Genomic DNA, 26,382 nt, shown 5'->3' with positions numbered 1-26,382 from the left:
ATACTTCTCTACCTATCAGTTTAATCAGTCATATAGTCTTGTCTAGCATATTCACCACTGTTAACTGTATTTTTCCATTTTCTTGAATTGTTTTATTAATAATTCATATACTAAATATATAACAATATTTTCGGTTACATTAATAAGTAAAAGCATTCAAGCCTGCCTAGATTTTAATATGCAATCAAAGTATTCACTTTTAAATTCCAAGTTAGCAAAAGTACTATATATTCTTTTTTGTGGTATGGTCACAGCAAATAATAACAACATATCCATCCAGTTGTTTATTATGATTTGTTACTATGGGAGAGGAACATGATATAATTACATTATAATTCAAAAAAATTTCAAATAAAAAACTCAAGTACTCCAGAGGGATAACTGGGTAACTGTAACTGTGTCTACTGTTTAGGTTCACCTAATAATTATTAGTTGCAAAAAATTTTGTATGAAGAAAGGAAAAATGATGTTCATTTATTTATAGTTTAATGATAAATTACTTTAGATTTGCAAAAAAATTTTTTATTGATATATAATTCACAAAAAGAAAATACACATATTCAAAATGTTTCCTGTAGGTAAATCAGTTTCAACTAACTCTAAGAGAGACTTCTCTTAACTATCATAGGAAATCAAAGGAAATGTCTCTTAAGTAACTGGTCATATAATGTAAAACATGATATACAAGAATCAGACTCTCATCTCAATATCTACTTCAGAGGAGAAAGCTTCAAGAACATGATGCAAAAATATTGTTCCTTCACTTTTAACATAGTTCTCTAAACATTAATTAAAGTTTATGATATCAAATGGATTTGCAAAAAAGATCGGCAAACTTCAATTATTTTATTGGTTATATAATACTATGAAACTTTAGTGAGTTTTAACATATACAAACCTCATTTAGACATCGTTTCTTTGTGAATATATTTCTGATAAACGTTTCTTGAATTTCTTCCTGTTTCACCAAGTACTGCCAAAGCCTCTTCACAGACAGTGCAAGATGATTTTTGGATCTATAGGTACAGTACATTAATTATTTACCTCAAAGATTTCTTATTAACTTCCCAGTTCCTTAGAATTATACCAGTGTTTATTACCATAAACTGGCTAGGATCACACCTCATGACCTAGGAAAATAGCCAAAGAGCTTTCTCATAAAAGATCATATAATTGATATTTTAGGACTAGTGGACAATGTGGTTCCTATTAGTTTGTCACTGCAGTGTGAAAGCAGACAAGTTGACCATCACTAATCTGAACTTTTTTTAGTTTTGGGTTTGGTTTGTGTTTTTTGAGACAGTTTCTCAAAGCTATGGTAGGACTGGAACTCACTACTGTAGACCAGATTCAAATTCACAAAGACCCACCTGCTTTTTGTCTCTGCCTCCTTAGCACATGCACCTCCATGCTTGGCTAAAATTTAATATTTTTTTAGGGATGATATGACATCCAAAATGTTTTAGGTTTTAGAGCATAACAGATTCTGCACTAGAGATCCTTATACAAACATTTACTGGCATTATAAAGCATTAATTTATATCTTATCATAATATAAAAATGGTATCTGTAGCTATAGGCTAATAAAATTTTACTGACAAAAACAGGAATAGGGCTGAATTTGGCAACAGGGATTGGCCATAATTTTCTGAACCTTAAAATAAGGACAAGGAATTTTTTAAAAAGTAGGGTCTCATAGAAGATAACTAGAAGCAGAGTGTTTTTTGTTTTTGCTATTCGTTGTTTGTTTTGTTTTAGTGTGTTTTCTATGGATGCAGTAAGTCTATAACCTTCATGTTCCTGACCAAAAGTGCTTCTGCAAGAACAGAAGTAACGACACTGAAGAACTAAATACACTGTTAAGTAAATATTTATTCAGGAAAACATTTTCTAGATAAAACAAGTATCGTTTAAACTTACTTATAGGTCAATCATTTTCTTCTCCTGGATAGTAAGACATCTGCTGAATAGTTTACTCTATTGCAGAGTAGGAGTTCAATAAAAGTACACTCCTCAAGCTACATCTAGCTAGTCTGTCCCATATTTTAAAAAACTCAAAGTTTACCGGCTCATAGCCAAGCTTCCTTCGTTACATCTTCTGTGTGGTTGCTTTCACTCTGCAATGCCAGAGTTAACTAGTCACAACAGGAATCCTGAAAAGCCTAGAATACTGACTATCAGGACCTTCAACAAATGTTTGATAACCTTCGAGAATCACAAGCATTACACCAAAGACATAGATATGTTCCTAGAACAAAACGTTAAGCATGGACTATAAGTATTTTTTTTTCCCTAAACACTACCCAAGGACAGCCTGATTCTCTAAAACTCTTTTATTATTATTATTATTATTATTATTATTATTATTAGCAAAACAGTAACAATAAAAAAAACAACAAAAGAATATCCGTGGTAAAACCTACTTGAAAGGAGTGTTTGTAGGTTCTAGTAAAGCTTTGTGACGGAGTATTGCAGGGCCTGCAGACACATTCTCCTCAGAAGTGTGACTTGAGATATAGTTTTGAGGTGGTCCACCATGGATTTCAAGTCGCCGGAGAAGAACTTGTTCCCAGCACTGAAGAGTTTTTAGAACTGCATGACAAAGAGGTGAACTAACTGGTAGTTCTAAAAAACAAAAACATAATTGATAAATGATTAAATTCTATATAAAATGTTTCTGAGAAAGCAGGGATATTAATAAAATTTAGTAGAATATGTGGGCACAGAATCTGATATTTTAAAGATAAAATGTCGTAAAGTCTATATGACTATTTTTCAACATTACTACTCATGAATTTAATTTCACATGAAAATATTTTTGAAGATTACAAAAATGTTTATGGGAGAAAAATTAAGTACTTTAATCTTTGAAACAAGACTATCATTTGGCATTTTTGTTTAAAAATGAAAATAATAAGCAAACTTATATAATCCTTACCGTGAAATGAAGCACTAATTTAACTATTTTTGTTTATCTATTAACATCTAACAATGGTCTTGATTTATAATTTTGAAAATTACCTACTATTTGTTACAATAGAATGAGTATAAACTTTCCTTATCCCAACATAGTCACAAAATTTTTATTATTAAATTGATATTTTAGTGTTTACTTTAGTGTATGATTAAACCACAGTTCACAGCTGAAGCATCTTGCATAAGACCACATTTCTTTACTTTCTGTACAACCATCTCCTACTGTGGAACGCATCACTATTTTTGAAGGTTTATAGGTTTAGTATTAAGTTCCAGGTAGAGATACAGTCTCAATATAATAATATCATGTTTAGAGCCTTTGATTTCTCAAACATTTTCCTCCTCAGTAGGTATGATAAGAACATTTAAAAATAGTTTATACCTGACAGAAAAGCATCCTTTACTACAGAAACTCATTCAAACTTTTTGTTTATTTAGAATACACATAAAGAATAACAATTGGCATCGAGCCATACGATGATGCCTATTACCTGCAAGATCATGACCTGCAAAGGGATAGAAAGTCTTCAAATTGTTGAGCACCAACTGGACCATAGCCAATCTCATCAGAGACCAACTAAAAAATAAAAATTTCCCCATTAAAAATTTACATGAGATCTATAAATGATGCCATCCTTTAACACAACAATTTCCTAACAGGAATTAGTTTAAAGATACACATCTGCAAAACCTAAATCAGATACACATGTAACAATTCATGTCAGCATTAACCAAAACCAGTGAAAATAATGTAAATGCCTGTCAGGAGACAATAACGACAGTTTTGAAGGATGCAATTTTAAGGTAACTATAAAAATGAAGTATTAATATTGATAAAACTACAGTGTACAATAGTAATTGAACAGCAAGCTTCAGGGCATCGCATATGATTGTATTGTCTTCTATGTAAGAAAGCAGGGGAAATACAGAGGTATTTATTTCTGTAATCAGAAGGACATAGAAACTAGTGAAAATGGTTATCTTTACAAGTGCCAGAGAAAACTGAGGAGGAACAAAAAATGAGGCGCTTGACTTTATATATAGTTCAACTTAAAATTATTTCTCCATCTTTAATTTTGAGTAGATCATGTTTATGACTTATGGTACTAGTTTTAAATTATCAATAGTGCAAAATGCACACACTATAAAGTTTAGCAGTATAACCTCAACAGCAGTACCTGCACACTGTTTTGGAACCATCACCACCACCATTCTCCACAACTTCTCATGGAACCAATATACTTCTCTCAATTTCTATGAATTTGACCATTTCATGCATTTTGTAAAGTAGAATTAAAATATACTATTTTGTTTCTCTTTGTATAATGCCCTCAAAATTCATCCATGTATGTTGCAGCATAAAACAGAATTCTCTTCCTTTGTAAAATAATTTTCTAATTACATATATAACACATTTTGCTTACTCAGTCACCCTGTCAGACACTTCAATTGCTTCAATCCACTGGCCTTTAACCTGCTGTCAACTAGATGTACAACCATATGTTTGTGCTTACTTTCAAGTATTTTCGTATATATCCAAAGCACAATTAACATTTTATAAAGTAGAATTAAGTTTTTTTTTTTTTTTTTAAGATTTATTTATTTATTATATGTAAGTATACTGTAGCTGTCTTCAGACACTCCAGAAGAGGGCATCAGCTCTCATTATGGATGGTTGTGAGCCACCATGTGGTTGCTGGGATTTGAACTCAGGACCTTGGGAAGAGCAGTTAGTGCTCTTACCTGCTGAGCCATCTCGCCAGCCCGTAGAATAAGTTTTTAAGAAACTACATTATCATTTTCCAAAGTGACTGTACCATTTTATAGTCTGACCAAAAGAACACAAAGGTTCTAATTTCTCTCCATTTTGGCCAATATTGCCATTTAGTTATTTTTGTAGTTGCTACCTTAATGGGTATAAGATACCATCCTTCCCACTCTGGTTTTCATTAACCTTTCCCTAATAACCAGAGTATTTTTCCAGTGTTTACCAGTCATTTGCATGTCTTCTTTAGAGAGATACCTATCTATTCAAGTCTTTTGACCATCTTCCCTTCGCCCTTCCATTTATCCAATACTGAAGATTAAACACAGGACTTCACACATCTAAGGAAATGTTCTACAACTGAGCTACATCTCCAGCTCAGGCCAGTTTTTAAATAGGTTCCTTCTTAAACTGTTGGGTTATACAATTTGGCTTCTGAGTCATACATATGTTTATATAGTCAAAAAGTAAACCTAATTCGACAGGAAAAAATACACTAGAAAGCAAAGTCTCTTAATTTTTCAATAAAGATTGACTGGTCCAGAAATCTGCTTACTTCCTTTCAAACTATTGTTCTCATCATTAATATGCCATGTCTTAATAAAAATGTATTGCTGCTCCAATGTAAACATATGAATAAGATCACTCATGAATATAAAGCCAGTGAACCATTCAAAATGCTTTCGTGTATAGTGAATACTTAAAAGATTTTTATAATCACAGATGTTTTTTAAAGACATCTAGAACTAGAGGTCTGCCAAACAGGCATTTTAAGTTCATAGTTAAAGTCTTAAGATTTACCTTATGGGCTCAAATCAAAGCATAATATGGAAGATTTGTACAACATGCTAGAAATTAAAATGATTTACCAAGAGATAAACAGAAGTTCATTGAAAGTTTGTTTTAGAAAAGAATTTGGCAATTTCAATTAAATAGTGTGTAATAAATCAGTGAATTATTCCACATTACCTTAAAAATATTATTTATATAGGCCAAAGTGATTTTCTAAAATAAGCCTAAAACATAATATTCAGTACCTGAATGAATTTGAATTTGAATGCTCATGGAGTTGAAGACCAGAAGGCAAAGTACCATCATCATCATCATCATCATCATCATCATCATCATCTTCATCATCACTTTCAAGACTTTCCTCAGAATCATACTCTGCTCTACTTTGGGAAGGTGGTAGAAAAGGCTGAACGAAAAATTATACATATTATCACCCAAATATCTGATTTGATGCTTTCAAACATATAATTCATCCCATTTGTGAATATTTCACTGTAAGTAAAGTACCTATTATTTACCACAGTATATCTTTGATATAATTTTATCTATTTACTCAGTAAACAAAAAAATTCTTCAGAATGTGCCCCAAAAGTCTACTTGAGATAGATCTGATCCACCCCAGATTCCTCTGTCAAGGTCTTTCTAAGCAGCCCAGGCTAGTCTTAGACTTGTGACCTCCCTGCTTGTAACCTCTCAAGTGCTGGGAAATACAAGCATTTGCAAGAATAAATTGGCTTGATAATACAATGTTTAAAAGAATCACAGCCAATGATATCAAAAAAAATTTTATATTTTAATGGTAAGGATAAGCAAATAACTAAAAAAACTAAGTAAAATTTATACATTAAGTGTTACAGAGAAAATAGTAAAAATGGAGAAAAGTGAAAGCTGACCACAGAAGGCCTCTTTGACAAGTGGCATTTAAGTGAAACCTAAAGGAAAAAAAGTTACCAGCCTAAAAATAATAACGGGGCTAATAAAGTTTGACTAAACAATAATCCTATATAGAGAGAAAACAATTCTCCAAAACCAACAATTAAATAAAGACAGAGAGGAAGAAAGAGACAAATTTCCTACATTATCTGAAGCATGAAGCTTAACAGGCCAGTTGGAGTGAGACCATCAGAGATTAGATTAAAGTTAATTACTATAAGGTAGTTTGGAAAATATCCAAATGTTGAAAATGTGAGGGATTTGGCAATTAACACAAAAAAGCAGAAGAAATAGTCCCTGTTCTGTAGAGTAGTGTAGGACTGAAAAACTGATCATTAAGCAGAAATTCTAAAAACAATGTTAATAACTAGGAAGAAAATAAAAATGTTACATGACCTTTAATAAAAGTATTTGTCAAAACCAATGGTTAAAGCAGCTGAGAAAGCACTATGCTACATTAATGCACTCTAAGCATTCGTAGACTATAGAAGTAAAATATGTAACCTTATCCATTCATTGAGATCCATAACTGAAAGATTAAGTGTGAAATTAAAGGCTTCTCATGAAACTGTTCTTATGGCTTAAAAATAATTTTTTGTGTCTATTTGTGTGGGTATGCACATGTGGAGGCAAGGTCACTGTTGGGTGTCTTAATCACTGTCCTCCACATAACTTCTGAGACAGATTCCCTCACTGAATCTAGACCTTATGATTTCAACTGGACTGGCTAGCTAGTAAGACCCTAGGAACAACTGTCCCAGGTTACTGAGTTAAGTATGTACATTGCTGTATGCCTGGCTTTTAGGCAGATTAAGGAATCCACATTATTGTCGTTACATAGCCCTGAAGAACAAGAGGATTGTTCCATCATATGTTTTATTTTTCTTTTTTAACTCTTTTAAAAGAGAAGAGTTTTATGTTATATGTGTGGTGGTTAGGCTCCCTTAGGCTCATAAATTTGAATGTTTAGACAAGATTAGGAGATGTAACCTTGCTGTAGTAAATGTGCCTCTGGGTGTGGGTTTTGAGGGTTCAAATACTCAAGTCTGGACCAGTGTCTCTTTCTTCTGTTGCCTGCCGATCTGGATACAGAAATCTCTGTCCCTTGCACCATGTCTGCCTCCATGCTGCTTTGCTCCCTGCCATGATAATGAATGAACTAAACTTCTGAAACTGTAAGCAAGATATCAATTAAATGTTTTCCTTTATTAAGAGTTGATGTGGTCATGGTATCTCTTCATAGAACAGAACACTAAGACAATGTGTACATTTGTATAAATGTATGTAGATGTGCTACATATATGCACGTGCCTCCAGAGGCCAGAAGTACTTACTTCTGGCCTCTGGAGGCACATGCAAGTGCTGGATTACCCGAAGCTGGAGTTACAGGTGGTAACCTCTCTGACACGGAATCTGGGAATTAAACTTAGGTTTTAGTTTTGAGTTTCTATTGCTGGGAAGAAACACCATGACCACGAAAACTTTTATAAACAAAAACATTTAAGGTTTATAGGTTCAGAGGTTTAGTCCATTATAATCATGGCAGAAAGCATGTTTGCAGGCTGGTGTGGTGCTGCTGCAGGCAAGAGTGGCAGATGAGAGTTTTACATCTGGATCCACAGGCAGCAGGAAGAGTGAGTGACACTGGACATGGCTTGAGTTTCTTAATCCTCAAACCCCACCCAGTGACACACTTCCTCCAACAAAGCCATATCTGCTCTAACAAGGCCACACGTCCTAATCCTTTCAAATAATGCCATTCCCTATGAGCCTATAGGGACCATTTTTATTCAAACCACCACAAGCTGTAAGCAGTAGTAACTACTGAGCCATTTCTCCAGTCCTCTGCAAATCTGTTCAAATGTTTCTCATCTACTCTACTGTAACTGATTATATAAACTAGTGTTTCCCTAAAAATTGAGGCACAGATGATTGTTATATATTATATGGAGACCATTTAAAAAAATAATTCAACAGAGCTACATTTTAACATGTTAAAAAAGAAATACTGCCAACCACTAACACCAACTTAAGCAGCAGGAAAGGCTATAAAGGACTTTTCCAGCCCCAAGGTGGGAAAGTGGACAAGAAAAAAAAAAAAATCCAACCAGTCCTCGAGCTTGCCCTAAAATCAGGCCATACAATCCCTCTAACCTCCAGCCACCCCAAAAGCTTCCCTCCCCTCCAAGAAACCCTATATCAACCATGTGTTCAGCCAGTTCTTTGCTGTTTTTCTCCTGAGCAGAAGCAGTCACCCTCCTGGGATTTTGGGATTTTCCCTCCCAATAAATGTCTTGTGTGAGGTTTGTTGTGCAGTGTGACTTTGTTGTATTGCTTTGCTACTGAATGCCAGGATATCTTTCCCATCCAAGCTGTTATTAACACTTACAAATACAGCTTCTAAAAATGTATAATTGGAGGCTGGGGTAATAACTCAGTTATTAAGTTGCTTGCTATGTAAGTCCAGGGAACAAATTCAGAATCAATGTAAAAAAAGGTCAGGTGTTGCGGTATGTATCATCTTAGCACTAGAGAAGCGGAGACAGGTAGATCCCGGGACTTATCGTCCAGCAAGCCTAGTCTACTTTGCCATTTCCAGGCTAGGGAGAGATACCCTGTCTCAAAAATAAGGTTGATAATACCTGAAGAATGACACCTGATGTTATTCTCTGTACACATGTGCATGTGTAACCCCCTACACAAGTATACATACCAGAACATTGATTCACATGCGCGCGCGCACACACACACACACACACACACACACACACACACACACACAAAACATGTACTACTAAAAGGTTTAACTTACAAGTTCATTGACATTATTTAACATGAAGGTAGCTTTTAAAAAAAAATGAAACCTCGACTTTAAATTATTAAAGATATATTAAAAGAAATAACATAAAAAATAAATAGAACTGAAAAACTTTACTTTTGGCTATCTATGTATTGGGAAAATATAGAAAGCATTAAAACCAAAACTGATGTAGTATGATTAAAATATTAGTTACATTGTGATTACAGTTTTTTGTTCATTTAAGCTAGTTGTAGTACTTGCATTATTTATATGTAAATCATGGAATGAAAGGTACTTTTTCTGTATACTGGTAAACTGACAAACTTGGTAAGTTTCACCCCTTTACATTCAAAAAAAAAATTTTTTTTATTTTGTTTATATGAGTACACTACAGCTGTCTTCAGGCACACCAGAACAGGGTATTTTTACAGATGGTTGTGAACTCAGGACCTCTAAAAGGGCAGTCAGTGCTCTTAACCCCTTAGCCATCTCTCCAGTCCACTCCTTTACATTTTAAATATTGTATCTTTAATGTAAAGTTTTTGACATCTGAAATATTTTCATTCTTTCTTCAACACTACCTTCTATATTTATGCTGATTAGCTTTACTAAATTCTCTTTGCATGTGCATAAACTTTCAAATATCACCAATGTTACTATTCACAATTAGCTTTTATATCACTTCAATTTAATTTGAGATGACTTCTTAGTATTATTACTTTTCAGGATTGTGTTTTTATATCTTTCATTTTTGTTGCCAATTCCCTTTTCTGATTATAAAATATATTATGGGAGATAAGAAATCAAAATAGGGGCTGGTGAGATGGCTCAGTGGGTAAGAGCACCCGACTGCTCTTCCAAAGGTCCGGAGTTCAAATCCCAGCAACCACATGGTGGCTCATAACCATCCGTAACAAGATCTGACTCCCTCTTCTGGAGTGTCTGAAGACAGCTACAGTGTACTTACATATAATAAATAAATAAATCTAAAAAAAAAAAAAAAAAAAAAAAAAAAAAAAAAAAAAAAAAAAAAAGAAATCAAAATAATACATGCTATGTTATTTGGCATTAAAGGGTTTTGAAAGAAGGTGACTGTTCACTTACCATAGCATGCATCTGTTATCACACAGTGATGTGTGGAATGAAGAGCCAGGAGGGAAGTTTGCAATTTTATGCAATTATAAATATGTATTTTAGTGTAGAAAATTAAACTTGAGATAATAATATTATTTAATTAAATACTGGTAAATAAAAATTTGTACCTGTAAAACAATTCAGGGTGGCCTCAGTGTTAAAGTGAATGAGGTACTATGGAGTTAGTGGTACAAAGCTCATATAAGGTTCTAAGTTAGATTTACAAGGCCAAAGGGAAAAAAAAGTTTGAAAAGAAAAATAAGTAGAAATTGAATAGGGATAATAGATGATCAGAGCACCCTGACTCCTTGATTCTTGGCCAGTATTAAGTATATTATATTAAGATGTTAACTAACTACTCTTTTTATCTTACTTAATTTTAGTTTGAAATGGAGAGTCCTAATATGTATAATATATATACTCCCTTAAAAGCTGGTTAGAAGCCAGGCATGGTGGCGCACGCCTTTAATCCCAGCACTCAGGAGGCAGAGGCAGGCAGACTTCTGAGTTTGAGGCCAGCCTATTCTACAGAGTGAGTTCCAGGACAGCCAGGGCTATACAGAGAAACCCTGACTCGAAAGACCAAAAAAAAAAACAAAAAACAAAAAAACAAACAAACAAACAAAAAACTGGTTAGATGTATAATTAAAATAGTTCAGTGTTTCTTGATTTTTATATTGTTGAGTATCTTGACACAAGTTAAAAAATTTTAAACTAGCATAGGAAAATACTTAGAAGTATCAAGAGCTAATCATTTATTTTTAAACCCACTTGCTCCCATTTGACTACAGTCTTCTGTGTAGTGATGTTTTATTACCTTGGCTATGAAGTAGTCCCAGATACTTAGTTCAGGTGGGATGAACTTCTCCTTGACTGCAGGTGGCTCCTGATTTACAGAGGAAGAGGATACAGGAGAAGATTCTCTGCCAGACACTTTTGATGGACTAATATGTTTGTTTTGTTTTTCTCCTTCGACTAGTAAAGAAATGAAGAAAAAAATTATTATTAGAAGTACTACCTCCAATTAATATCTTTAGATAAAAGCTAAATATAACTACGAATAGGATACAAAAGCTAAAATATGATTATGAAAGTACAGAGCAGATGAAAAGCAGACGAAAGGAAGGAGGGAAAACAGCTCTGTATAGCAGCAACCTGTGCTTTTACCATATCTTGTCCATAATGACCTGAATGGCTATTTATCTATTGTATGTAGTGCATAAGAGATGCAGTATCTGCCTACCAAAAATTCCCTCTACAGTTTAGTTAGGATTGTGACAAAAACTTCCCAAATCCTTTTACTTTGTGTTTTTACAGGGGAAGGGTTTGCTGGGCACTGAACCCAGGGATTTAAGCATGCATGCATATATTCTACCAGTGAACTACCCCAACAAGCTCTAAAAAGAGCGTGCGAGAAAAAAAAAAAAAAAAAAAAAAGATGGGGCTGGAGAGATGGCTCAGTGGTTAAGAGCACTGACTGCTCTTCCAGAGGTCCTGAGTTCAATTCCCAGCACACACATGGTGGCTCACAACCATCTATAGTGAGATTTGGTGATCCCTTCTGGTGTACTTGAAGACAGCTACAGTGTACTCATATAAATAAAATAAATAAATCTTAAAAAAATAAAAAGACAAATGTGAATACAAATAAAAAACAATGCCACAGTTCAGACTGCTCATGAACAAACTGGTCTTATTATACATTTAAAATATTTTTATTAGAAAAGTTTGACTTCCAAAATTAAATTATACTTGTTATAGCTTGAAAAGTGGGTGAGAGATGGAATTTCTAGTCATTAGAATTACACAGAAGAGAAAAATGCCAACTTTGTCTCATGTTTTTCAAGCCTCTAAAGTTAGCATTCTCTCAGTATTTGCCCTAGAAAGCAAAAATTATATGGGAGTTTCTAAAACAGATCTATACGGTGCCAGTGATAAAAGCCAAGGCCTGCACATGCCATGCAACTACTGCATCTCTGAGCTATATATCCACAGGCTATAGAAATGATTAATCAATACTAAGTCATAGACAAACAAGGACCTTGTAACCATAAGCATGACCTAATAGGCAAACAGTTCACATGAAGACACAACAATATTTTTTTCCAATGGTTCCAATGAGATTTACCTATCTCCCAAAATTATCTAAGTACTTGTGCCATAATTACAATTTTAATTTATTATTTGTAACTATTCAACTTTAAAATACAACATGCACATGCAATATATCAATCAACAATAACCTGAATTTAATGTAGTGATTATATGACTTTGGAAGAGAGGAAAGAATGACATATTAATATTCTAAGATATTATATATTAGCGGTTCCACTGGTAGTTCAGGTATTAAATGATTATGTTTACACATTTAAATTTGTATGAACTTTTGCATTTTTTTAATATCTGATAATCTACAATCAAGTTTCCAATACACACGTTGTATATATTAATACACATTCTAAAGCTAAAATGGAATAGAAACAGGATATAGGCCTTATGATTTATCTAAGAGGGATGGAGAGGGTAAAATGTAACTAATAAAAAAGAAAGGCATGCATGCATGGGAAAAAAGCCAGATAGGACCAAGAAGTAACGTGAATTTTAAAAACAATTCTTGTCTTGACTCACATTCCTTCCTTTCCTTGAAAATCCTGATCTGACCCTCAGCACATTCTGTACTATGGATATTTAGAAATGTAATTCATTCCCAAAAGACTCAAACAGAAATGAAATGTGTAAGAGGTTACATTATGGCATAGGAGTGTGTAACTAGCATTTCTGTATTCCTAGATTTGCTACAATGAAACTATTACCCTGATAAAAACAAATTAAGAGGAAGAAGTGAGAAGGGGAAGGATAATATGTATGAGCAGAGCTGAATATATTCCAAGTTCATTATATACATACATACATGGAAATGGTCTTAGGTAACCTGGATGATGATGATGATGATGATGATGACATAATCAAGAGTACATCAAAAGCTTGCTTAACATTTATGTTACTGCTGTGTGTGTGTGTGTGTGTGTGTGTGTGTGTGTGTGTACTTATGTGGTGGCTCTGCATGCATGGATATGTATCATATATGTGTCATATGAAAGTCAGGGTAAAGCCTCAAGTGTCATTTCTCAATAATGTCGCCTACCTTGCAATTTGAATCAGTGTCTGTCAATGGCCTAGAATCACAGTTAAGCAGGCAGGCCTGTAAGCCACAAGAATCTGTTATTTGTCTTCACATTCCCTTCTCCAGTGCAGTAGTTACAATATAACTGGCTTTTAATGTACATTTTAGAGACTGAACTCAGTTTTCATGCACACACAGCAAGCACTTTATTGACTGAACTATCTCTCTAGCCTCAGCTTACCATTTTAAAGCAGATATAACAAAACCAGTATTTTATAACCTGATGTAAACATTATTTCTTTAAGATTTTAACACAATAAGCAAAAGTATTTCATTTCCTCATTTCAACAGAAAACTCACTTATCTTTGGGGCTCCTACAGAGAATGCCAGAGTACATGAAATTCATAATGGTGACTTTGAACCTTAACACCAAAATACAGAGAAGAAAGGGCAAATTGCTTAACTAGTGACTTAATGTTGAAGAAAATACAGATTTGTAAAAGATAAAAGTCATTTGAGCTTAACAACAAATTAATTCCAAATCCATTTCTTGTTTTAGGAAGACAATTCAGGCTAAGTGCTTAGTCTTTTTACAGGCATGTATATCTTGAAGGGTACTTTAGATATGAACCTATGTGAAGTCTAGAAATAAACTTCAAAGAGTCCAAAAAGGAAAATATTAAAGAAGCCAGCAAATTAAGTAAAGGTTTTTCTTAAATGAATATAATTAATAATTTTCAAAATCTGAAATGATATTATACATATAAGAATGTTTGACTCTCAGGGTCCTCCTAGAATCATTACCTCATATATTGTACTTGTTCTGTAAGTATTCATAAAAATAAATTCACAAGATGGGTATGGTGACACACAGTGCTAATTCCCAAACTTTGAAGGCAGAGCCAGCTAGATCCCTGAGTTTAAAGACTGCATGATCTACAAAGTGAGTTCCAGGCTAGCCAGGACTCTGCTGTGAGACCCTGTCTTAAAAGTAAACAAATTTATATGTATTTGAATAGAAACCAGTAGATTCTAAGATAGCTGATGGGCAAAATGATTCACTGGAAGATACCAAGAAAATACCAAAGCTGTTATTTAGCCTTTTTTGTTAAACTGTGGGAGAGAAGGAAAAGGGAAAAGCTGGGGTAAATAATGCAGAGGGTGGAAGGGAACTGGGTGGGGGCAGGGGTGAGGGAGAGACAAGGATAGGAAGAGAGAAAAAAAGAGGAGAGAAAGGAGCGAAAGTGGTTGGAGGAAGAAGAAAACAAGCTTTAGTGCTATATGCACTGGAGCACACAGATCTAATGTTGGTGAGTCAAGTATGTTCTGTAAAGTTCAATCATCAAAAGACCTGTGATCTATGATCACTGTGCTGAAATAGTAACTAAATTATTACAAATATCACAGTTTGGTTTGGAAATAATATTCAATCCATTTTGTTGCAGAACTTGAAACAGCCAAAAGCATCAGAAAAAAAGTCTACAGGAAGACAACATACTTAGTTTTAAGGGCCTTATTAAACATCATTATCCAGTGAATGAGGCTATATATTCCAGACAGATGACATACTTCTTTTCCTTATAGCTTCTAGCTTCGTATATCAAAAAGAACAGTCTTAATAGTGAAATAAAAGAATAATTATAAAATATATATTTACATTCCTTTTAATTCTTCTTGGAAGGCTTCTTGTATCTCCCATTCTCACAAAAAAAAAAAAAAAAAGTGTTCTTTAAACATAAAGGGAAGCTTAATATGGCATGGCCCTCATCTCATCAACACCTAAGACTAACAACCATGGGTTCATTTCCCTCTAACGTGGTTGTTTTGAGATTTGATCATCTTTTAAAACCTCTCAGCAGTCAGATACCAGTGATGAGTGTTTGTCATGCTCAACTGTGTTTTATCACTGACATTTATCTTAAATGAGTTTGTTTCTTCTATAAGAAACATTATACTGTGACTAATAAAACACTTATTACCTTTCATATAAGTTCTATGCATACAAATTATTTGATTTTCTGATCTGTATTTAGCATAAATAATAAAAAAACAGAGATAATTTTAAATGTTTTCAAAATATGTGACTTTTCTCGTTCACAGTAAGGAGACATGACATGCTTACCACAAATAAAAGCAATTTTATATTTTATTTTACCATTAGGAGTTAAAATTTCCTTAAACTTATTAAGAGAAGACAAAATTCATAGGTTTTATGGCAAATCCAAAATCCAAAATTTTAAAATTTAAAATATTTTCCTGCATAATACAAGAAACAAAAGTATGGATTTCTGTTTGCAGAAAAAAAATGTAAACTTCTAATTTTCAACTTAATGATTAGCTATCACAAAATAACTAAAAATACTATGAGCATATACAATTACCATAATTTAATTATAAAAAACAAGTTTTTCACTAATATGTGATATAGAATTCACGAAGAGAGATTTATTAACATTTAGGTTAATAAATGACGTCTATTACTAACTTTTTGGTTAGGAATCCTAGCCTGTCATTCCTAGTCAAGTGGCCATGGGAGCCCCCCAAGAAAGCTATCTGAGCATGCATCAGGGAACAGCCATGAAGCACAGTTCCCTCAGGCTCCTAGCTCCAGTTGGCTGCCTTGAACTTCTCTGAATGACTGAGAAAACAAAGAAACCTTTCTGCCCCAAGTTTCTTTTGGTCAGAGTGTTTTATCACAACAAAAAGCAAAAAATAAGTTAGTGAAAGCACTAGAACAAAAGACTTGTAGAAAATAATTTAGTTTATGAGATCACTGCTTCAAAACACTTAAGATGAGAATTTATACCAGAGTAAGAAACACAACTACCAAAGTTCAAATGCCTTTCCAGGCACGAAATTTGAAAACACTTTTTAGAAAACATGTATTTAGGGGTTCCAAACAAGTATTTCAATACACCAAACTTGGATACTGATTAATTAGAAAAATGAAGTACTGTAGACAACTGTTTTTCATTTGGCTAAATTTAAAAACTTAAAATATACATGAATTTTAATGCTGATTAAATTCATGTCAACTTTCTGAAAAATATTTTTTTATCCTTGTGATGGTTAATGTCAACTTGATAGAATCAAGAATCACATAGGAGATGGCTCTCTGGGCATGCCTATGGCGATTACCTTGTATGACTAAGATGTTATTGGGGGAGTGCCATTTCTGGTGGGGGTCCTAAATTATGTAAGTAGAAAAAGGGAGCAGACACTCACTGCTCTAAACTTCCCAAGTGCAGAAATGATATAACCAACTGCGTCAAGTTCCTCCTGCCTTGACTTTATGCCATGATGACTTTACCTTGAACTGTGAGCTAAAATAAACAGTTCCTTAAGTTGCTTCTGTCAGGAAATTTTTATCATAGCAACAGGAAAAGAAATGAAGACAAACTCTTTGCTCAACAATGTACACTGAATATTATTTAATATACTTAAGATCTTGAAACACTGTGATTGTATTTTGCAGTAATCAAAACACAGAGCACTGCTTATCTGCACCTAAAACTCCTTTGATTGCTGTGCTGCATTCATGTGCTTTAAGAAAAATAATGTGTTTAATTTCAGAGTTTTATTTCACACAAGCAGCCATTATTCTGTTGTTTTCTCCTAGATGCTATTGGTCAACAGCTTTTCATAGTATCTGCTTCACAGGACAGGTTGTTTCTGTCTGCCATTACTCCATAATCTGCTTCTCTTCCCCCTCAGTCTCTCCATGCTCTCCCTTTATTCTTCTCTTTTCCTCCCTGTTCCCTTCCAAACTAGATTAGTTTTGGAACCAAATGCCTGTCTTAATGCCTGTAAGTGCACTTGGTATGACTTCTGTGACTACATCCAGTTTCTTAGTTCTTAAAGATGGGTAAGTATAACCTAGGTTGGATATGTTTACATCTAACTCTACAACTAGGTAACTGTGTTTTGAATATTTGGTTGTCATATCCCCAGCCCAAAAGGGTAAACATAAAGATAATTTTTGTTTACTTGATTATTTTTGACTATTTGAGAATGGTTAGTATTAGCATTTATGAAGATTCTTATGTACAACTATACAACGTTACTTTTGCCCTCAAGCAACAAATCTTAGTATATAAATAAGAATCAACCTGAACTTTGTGTAAGGCTCTTCATATTTACCTGTGCTCAGCATAAATATGTGGAACTGTGACTACTGATGTGTCTCAGTGGTAGAAGCTTGCCTAACACGCACATGGTTCTCTGCTCGATTTTCAGTTTCAAAGAAAAAGAACCAGCTGAAGCTAAGATCAGGCTAACAATATACTTTTCATCTTAAAGCATATATTAACATTGTCTAGCAGAACTTATCCCTTTCAATATTTCATAGTAATAAAACTGGAAATCTTAAATATTCTAAAACATATTAAAAATAGAGCTAAAATTAATTTAACAATTATTTACTTAATCATTAACTTAATGATCTATGAGTTTAACTCCTGTTAGGTTTGAAAATTTTTTCTTGAACTCAGATATATGAAAAATACAATCAAGTAAATTTCAAAGTTGTCAATTTTAATTTATGAGAAATATATCATGGGAAGTAACTTAAAATTGTGAAAATTAAAATGTTTACTATTTTAATTAACAAGTAAATTTGATAAGCAACTTTGCACTTAAAATTTCTAATTTTAAGGAAAAAGGGTAGAAGAAAATAATTTTAATTCAGAGCAAAATGATTACTGAGACAAGTGTAGTAGGTATATCAATACTAGATGAGATAGAGTAAAGTCTGTGGAGCACATCTGCACTGTACCTTTCAACAGAAGAGCAAACTTTCTACCTAAGGGCTGACAAAAATGACTTTGGGAGTGTGGGGGGAGAAAGGTTTCACTACGTGTAGCCCTGGCAGTCCTGGAACTCACTGTATAATAGACCAGGCTGGCTGTGAAAACACAGAGATCTCCCTGACTCTGCTTCCAAAGTGCTGGGACTGAAAGACATGCATCATCATGCCTGGCTTAAGACCTATTTTTATATATGAATTTTACTGAAATACAGCCATACTTAATTTTTGCTATTGCTACTTTGGTACTATAAGAGAAGACTGAGCAGTTACGAGATACCAAAAGGTCTCTGTACCAACAAAGCTGGCTGAAGTTCGCTCAAAATTATGAACTGAATTTGCTTGACTCTCAGCATTAAAAATCAGGAATTTAATCCAGGTCTATTTGAGGCTGTATCCTCCCTCTCCTGAGCTGTTGAAAAGGGGAAAGTACATGGATTAAAAAGTAACAGAGTGGCAGATAAATGAGCAAATAGTTTCAATGTGAGAATAAAGTAGAAACTAAGTTGCCAAGAATTTTGTTCTACAATCATGGGATTATAGCTTTGTGAAAAATAAATGCCATTACTGCTTATAATGACTACTGAAAATAACCACTTTTCTTTCTTCTATTACAGAAGAATACTTAGCCTAAAAATATTTCTTTATTGGAGTATGAACTCTAATGTTTTTGAAAACTTTTTTTCAAGTTTATTTTATGTATGTGAATGTTTCACTTGCATGCACATCTTTTTGCTTGCAATATGTCTGTGAATCCTGGTGTGCCTCAGCCTGTGAAGATCAGAAGAGAGTGTTGGTTCCCCTGGAATGTGAATTACAAACAGTTGTCATCTGCCACATGGTCCTCAAACCTGGGTTTTCTGAAGAAAAAGTGCTTTTAACTGTTAAGCCATCTCTCTACATCTCCCACAATGATTTTTTAAAAGTAACAAATCCAAATCAAATTTTATTTTTCTGTAAGTCCTCCTCACCCATCTGAACTTGCAAATTATAAATATCCAAACCTACATACAGGTACAGGTGTACGGTGCTTAAAGGTGGTAAGGAGGAAGAGGATTAAAATTCAGAGAAAATCTAGCTGGGCTTCACTTATACATATACGCACAAGGGTTTCTTCTAAAAAGCATTTAAAATTGTTTTCAAACTTGTATTTGAAGATTTAATTTTACACATTTTAATAATTTTTAAATTTAATATCAATATAGTAACAGGATTTCCAGTATTATAAGTTAAGTCCTAAAGCTACTCTAGACAAGCTTCAAAACTGATAAACCAATACTATCATGTGTCAATAAATCACAAAAAAAGATTTAGAAAATATCATGAAAATTATTTTCTAGTTCAAAAAGGTGGCTGTTGTAATTTTATTTAAATATAGTACAGTAGTAAAAGGATACATTTATTTAGAATATTTACTTTTCATGGTATTCTAAACACTTAGAAATTCAAAAACTCTAATAGCCAGTCATAATATGCAAACCATAAAGCAGCCTCATGGGAAATGCTTTCCCAATTATTTCAAGCCATACTGTGATTTTCTATGATCAGCACTAGCATTTGTTTCTTTTGGATTTATACACTTAGAAATATTAAAATTTAAGGGACAGAAAAAATATCAAAAACCAAGTATTTGAAACTAGAATGGAAGAGCAGAAACAGTTTTCTAAAATGCTAATCATTGTTTTAAATCAAAAATATGGCTTGATTAAAAGAAATATGTCAATTTTCCTTAAATGCCAAATAAAACAAACTACCCCACTGTATGCAATCCTTGAAAAACAGCAACATAAAGCAAGCTAAACTGTAAGAGCCTATTTCTAAAGCTAAGATCTTGCCTGCAAGGGTGGGAAGGCTATGAGAACTGATGGCTGAAAGGGCTTTGGAAAAGCCCACACATTCCATGGAGAATACCACTACCTGGTGAGGGCTAGGCATAGCAAAGTGCCTTCCTGCCAAAGAAAGAAGAGAAAAAATCTGTATTTGGTATGGAATAAAACCAAAGTGTATTTCAAAAGAAATAAAGATTTTAGTACTAAGAAAAATTATAATTACATTGTATAGTTTAATTATCAGTATAGGAGTATCTAAAAGATTGAAAACTGCACAAGAAGCTTTAAAACTTCATTTTTTACAATACTATTTGTTGGTGGTTTTGTATAACAAGAACTTTCTTACATAAATTAAGATGTAATTACATTTAACAAAGTTATCATAAAATGAGTAAGTTCCAGCTTATAAAGACAGAACTGAGAAAAAGGTTAGAGTGGAAGGAAAGAATGAAAGGCAGGACGGGGTGTTGTGGTGGGAGTGTACAACAGGACAATAAAAACTTACCAGATAAAGCTTTTGAGTTTGTTTGTCCTTTGCTGGGAACATGTGCTCCTCCACCAAATACTGCAGACCACATTTTTTCATTTAGGGGGTGGGCTACAATCCGAAATAGCTCATTACTAGAGTGTGTTGCCAGCCCATGAATGAACAGACTAAGATACACTGCTGTGAGAATTTCACAAAGCAAGACTGTAAGTCCTGACTGAGCTTCTTCACCGGAGGAATTCAAAAGCTGAATTAGACAATTTATTCCTAGGACAAAAAAAAGAAAAATAGCTGATAGTATCAAAATCAAGACAAAAAAATTTTAAAATTTTCAAGTTAAAAATTAAATACATTTTTCTACTTTTTGAGTTTTTAAAAAAATTTACTCAATCAACATTAAATATATTTCTGCTGGATTTATAACCAGTAGGTTATCATGGTTTAGGAGCAATTGATGAAACATTTGTTCAATTCAGGTAAACTTAAGTTAAATCTCATAGATGAAAATGTAATACAACTGAAGAATATGTATTGAATTTGCAATGGTATCAATGCTATCAGTATTTAACAATGATCATCAACTGGTAAAACTAAGGCAAGTTTGCTTTTTATCATTTAACATTTCAAAAAAAATTCTTATATATGTAAATTATTTATACCTGGCCATTGAGCTGGTGATGTGTTGGGAGTTACTGATTCATCCAAACTTCCAGTTCTCAAAGAATGTCGATGGGCAAGAAGTACTGTTTGATAAACCATTCCAGTAAACTGATTTGTTTGAAATGAACTAAGAAAGGAAACAATATTTAAACCTAAGATGAATTTCATATATAATATTCCCATTCTTAGATACAATTTCTATGATACTTTAAAACTTTTGTTTATGAATTATACTATTATGTCTAAGTTATATGTTCTACAGTGCTCTATTCTATTAATACAGTATCCTTTAAAGGACACCTACATATATACCTACATATATTTTCTAAGCTAAATCAAATTTGACAAGTATCTAGTATATTTATTTAGTGAAAGATAAAGAATATTTTAAGGAAGAAAAAACCCCTATCATTTTGGGCCACTAGAAACAAACTTGCATGTATGACTTTAAAGTACTTATTTGACTCAAAAAAAACAAAACAAAAACAAAAACAACAACAAAAAAAACCAAAACCACAAAATAAACTTATTTGATAAAAAAAAAAAAATGAAGTGAGTCCAGGCTCAATTTCATATTTAATGGCTAGCTCATCCTTTATCTAGCTCTGAACAGGCACTTAGCATAAACTGAAGAAAACAGCTTCTACCTCCATAAAAGTTATATGATGGAAGAATCAAACCTAATTAGCTTTTATCATATTGTTGATGAAATTATACACATCACATTATTAAGGCAAAGAGGATAATCATCACACATTTAAGAACTTATGGGAAGATAAACAAGTAACAGCTTGGCATAAAGGATTTTAACATTCTGATACCCAGCAGCGAAAAGATCTTATAAAAGTGCTAGAAAATAGTTCTCCAAAAATTCCTATATATTGAGTAAATGAATATATTATTTACACTTAGAATGATAGTGCCTTAAGGCTGTTATACTTGGCAAATCTCACTGATCATACATTCTGAGACTTTTATAATTATTATTCGGCTTTATTTTCCAGATTTAAGATGGCAGGGTAATAATAAAAATTCCCTCTGCCTGTAGAAAGATTTATGACAAAAAGATAGAAACATTTTGATGAAACCAAACTAATACTCAATTACATAAATTAACTCAATTCAAAGAAATAAAACTGAAGCTACCTTGGGAACATACATATAACCACAGTGAAAAGTGGGATTGCCATGGGCAGTTTATAAAGATGAACTGACAACCAAAAGCCAATACAAATGAGAGCTGATACCATGTAAGAGATAACAAACACACCAAAACATCTCCACCCACAGAGGCAAACTTACGAGAACATTTAAAATAATTGTTATACTTTAAAAAAAGTTTTCTAAATTCAAAACACAAAGATAATGTTTAAAATGGAAGAAATAATTAAAAGAGATAGAAAATACATAGTGGAATAGGAATCTCCTGATTTTCCCTCCACCCATAGATGTACCATAATTATTTATCAATGGATTGACACTCGACAACTGAGAATATGTCTATCAAATGGGTAGGAAAAGCTAAGGCACACTGAAGTATGGACTCATTTCACTACAAAATTAGGTAGGTTATCTATCTTCTTGTGAAGATATGGGCAGACCTCATATAATAGTCTCTAACTCTAAGACTTTCCACAACTACTCTATTTAATTTTTTAAAGTATTGTTTTGGAGAACTTCGTAGCACTGTTTACATCATACTTCTCTCTCTTCACTACAACTCTTCCTTTGTCCCTCCTACTCTCCCAAATCCATAACGTATTATTGCTATATATGTTATCTGTATCTCTCCCCGTGTGTGTGTGTGTGTGTGTGTGTGTGTGTGTGTGTGTGTGTGTGTGTGTGTGTGTACATACAATCTACTGAGTCCTGATAGTGGTTAGGGCTGATGAGTTGGGACTGGATAACCAATCAAGAGGTTTGTACCTGGAGAAAACTGATTCTATCTCAGAAGCCACTGATTGTTTTTCAGTTCTTCATCTACAGAGGTGGGGTAGTGAGAAATTCCCCTCTATATGCTATTTAGGCACAATATTGCTGAGATCTCATGGCTTTAGCTTCCTTGTTATGTCTAGAAGTCCTATCATGTAGCAGGAATCTGGGTTCTCTAGCACTAACAACCTTTCTGCCTCCACTTGCATGACTTTCCCTGAGCCTTAGATGTGAAGTTTGTGTTAAATATATGATTAGGGTTAGGTACGCCATGGTCAATTGTTATAATCTCGATTTATCAACTAAGGGAACAGAAAGGATTAGAAATAAAAGGCCCCTCTAGCCTTAACAGGTAAAAAAAAGTACTACCAGGAAGCACTATGTACTGGAAGTAGAGACAGGACTTAAAACTGATTTCCCTACCCTAATTGATCTGATGCCCACTTCTGGCATGGAGGCATATATACAGACACTGTACTCAAACATTAAGACAAACAAACAAAATAAAAACAAACACACACAAAACAAATGGAAGGGCTGGTGAGATGGCTCAGCGGTTAAGAGTACCGACTGCTCTTCCAAAGGTCCTGAGTTCAAATCCCAGCAACCACATGGTGGCTCACAACCATCTGTAACAAAATTCTGATGCCCTTTCCTGGAGTGTCTGAAGACAGCTACAGTGTACACACATATAACAAACAAACAAATAAATCTAAAAAAACCAAACAGAAAATAAATAAATAAATAAATAGATAGATAGATAGATAGATAGATAGATAGATAGATAGATAGATAGATAGATATGAAAAGCAAAGAAGAAATAGCAACTCCAGCAACAAACCTGGTGCCTATGTTCTCTAAAAAAACCAAAAACATACTATACTGTATAAAAATGTACAATCAATATGCATACATTTAAAAACCAATTCTGCAGTCTTAAAAATAATAAAAAAAAGAATTCCTTGTATTTTACTTTGTTATGTGTCGCTGTTTTCTTTTCTAATGAGAGATAAAAAGGGAGTGGATCTGTATGTGAGGGTGCGGGATGGAACTGAAAGGAGGGTGGGAAACTGTAACCAGGATATACTGTATGAGAAAGAATCCATTTTCAGTAAAAAGAAAAAAAACAAAAAATTTCTAAAATGTGAACTCTGCCCAAAGAGAACAAACATACTGCAGAATTTTCTACAATGTATCAATATCTAGAAAATGAAAAGTGGGACCTGCCCTAAAATGAAACCAGTAGATAAAAGAATGCATGACATTTGGGGGAGGGGAGAGAGAGATTGACATGCAAGTTATATTACCCGTCTCTAAGAGTAGGAAATAGAAGTCAGATAATACTTAACCAAATAATGTCAGTATATTTCAAAGAACTAAAGCTAGACTATACATCAGCATGCCAATCTAAAGGATTTTAAGAAATTATATGGAAACTAGAAATATGAAGAGATATTTCTAAATAGAAATTCTGTGAAAATATTTTCAATCCCACGTCAGTTGCTCCTGTGTCTCAGGCCTTTTTGTTATATACCAAATTATAGAACTAATCACTCGAGTATGATATTACATTATTTAACATCAATTCATTTAACAGTTTCTATTAATGATCATAAGGAAAGAGTATTTTAGTCATTTTACAATTCCCAGAGTGTATCACAGTATCTAGCACGATGGCAGTGATTAATTATAGACAAATAAGCAAATCAAAATAATGAGAGTTGGATTCTGATTCCTTTGTCATAAAGGTATAGAATTTTCAAAGGTGAAAAAAAAGTACTCAACATCTCAGTCATATGCTTTCTGCATTTACTAAAAAGCAGTGTTATGTATAGTTTTAAATTAATAATGTATAGATAACCCCACTATTTACTGAAAGTGATCTTAGATTTCACAAGAAGGTATTTACCTGTAGTTATGACTACCACAAAGGCACTGATAAATACAAGCAGAAAGTGAGGCTGCTAAAGTATGCATTACATATACCTGAAAAAGTAAAAACACACACAGAATTACTTTAAGTAAAAAAAAAAATTAGGCATAATTTTGTGAAAAATAAAATGAAAATGAAGAGTCTTTTGCCTCTGAAAGCTATTTTTTTTTCTCCTTCTTCCCCCTGAGAACACAGTTAATGCCTACTGAAGTTGTTCTTTAGAAATGTTAAAGAAAAAACTCAATTCTTTGGCAGAAATTATAAAATATACAGCTACTACCAATTCTCTCTTTCCAAATCAAAAGAGAGGTGTTCCCAGAACAATATGAACCATGTATTAAAAGCATACTCTTTAAAACTCGACCTGCTTTTTCTTGAACAAAATATGAATAAGCAACATTAATAAATGACAGTTCACTTATGTACAGGTCAAAGAAAATGCTAATATCTATTATAGTCATCTGAAAGGGAAACTTTAGAAAAAGGAAAAGGAAGAAAGGCAGTAAAGTCAAATATTTTTTAAAGAAGAAAAGGATTATAACCCAAGATGACAGTAGCTACAATAAAACAAGGACGAATAAGAAAGTACACTATACTATACAAGATTATTTGATTATGAAGCACAAGTATTACATGTAGACAAAAATGGGTATTCATTGATAGAAGTCTAATTACTTCTTTGGCTTCTACTGTCAATAATACCTGTGGTGGAAAATAGCATATATTGAATACGGCAAAATGCAGACAACAATGACTTGTAGTTTCTCCCAGTATAGAGTTAGCATCTATTTCAAAAAAATGTAAGGTTGTCACTAGGTAAAACCTGGGAGACCAGCTCTCTCTGGGCAGAATTTGGTATAGAGAGCTGTTGCATAGGGTTAGATCAGGGGTGCAGATGTTAACTGGGTGCATCCACTTTCAATTTTATCAGAAATTTTTTCTATATATGACTTCAATTTTACCAGAAATTTCTTCTGTACACATCTTCAATTTTATCACATATTTCACCTATATTTCTCCAGTCATGGCCTTCCGACTTCTTTGACCAATGAACATAAGTATTATGTAAGACCTGGCAAAATCTACTCTTGTTGCTCTTAAACCTCTGAGATTTTTGTAAAAAAAAAAAAAAAAAAAAAAAAAAAAAGAAAGAAAGAAAGAAAGAAAAAGAAAAAAATAGAAATAAAATGTTACTGGGCTATGAGGTATATA

General features: G+C 33.3%; 1 protein-coding gene across 5 annotated transcripts in view; it reads right to left on the bottom strand.

The window, feature by feature from the left end:
* Positions 1–26,382, bottom strand: part of Dmxl1 (Dmx like 1) — a 141,631-nt gene that overhangs the window by 44,615 nt on the left and 70,634 nt on the right. For 3 of the 5 annotated variants that reach the window (XM_029547072.1, XM_029547073.1, XM_029547075.1), the window contains 9 exons: positions 25,147–25,223; positions 21,305–21,432; positions 20,664–20,912; positions 20,165–20,278; positions 11,218–11,375; positions 5,779–5,939; positions 3,468–3,553; positions 2,424–2,625; positions 899–1,016 (listed from right to left, as the gene is read on the bottom strand). In XM_029547072.1, coding sequence (XP_029402932.1) covers positions 899–1,016; positions 2,424–2,625; positions 3,468–3,553; positions 5,779–5,939; positions 11,218–11,375; positions 20,165–20,278; positions 20,664–20,912; positions 21,305–21,432; positions 25,147–25,223 — 1,293 coding nt within the window. The remainder of the gene's footprint in view (positions 1–898; positions 1,017–2,423; positions 2,626–3,467; positions 3,554–5,778; positions 5,940–11,217; positions 11,376–20,164; positions 20,279–20,663; positions 20,913–21,304; positions 21,433–25,146; positions 25,224–26,382) is intronic. The other 2 variants (XM_029547074.1, XM_021214170.2) reach the window with 1 other exon arrangement.

Source organism: Mus pahari, chromosome 15 (genome assembly GCF_900095145.1).
Source record: "Mus pahari chromosome 15, PAHARI_EIJ_v1.1, whole genome shotgun sequence".
Taxonomy (NCBI): Eukaryota; Metazoa; Chordata; class Mammalia; order Rodentia; family Muridae; genus Mus; species Mus pahari.
This window is presented reverse-complemented; position numbering and strand designations above follow the sequence as displayed.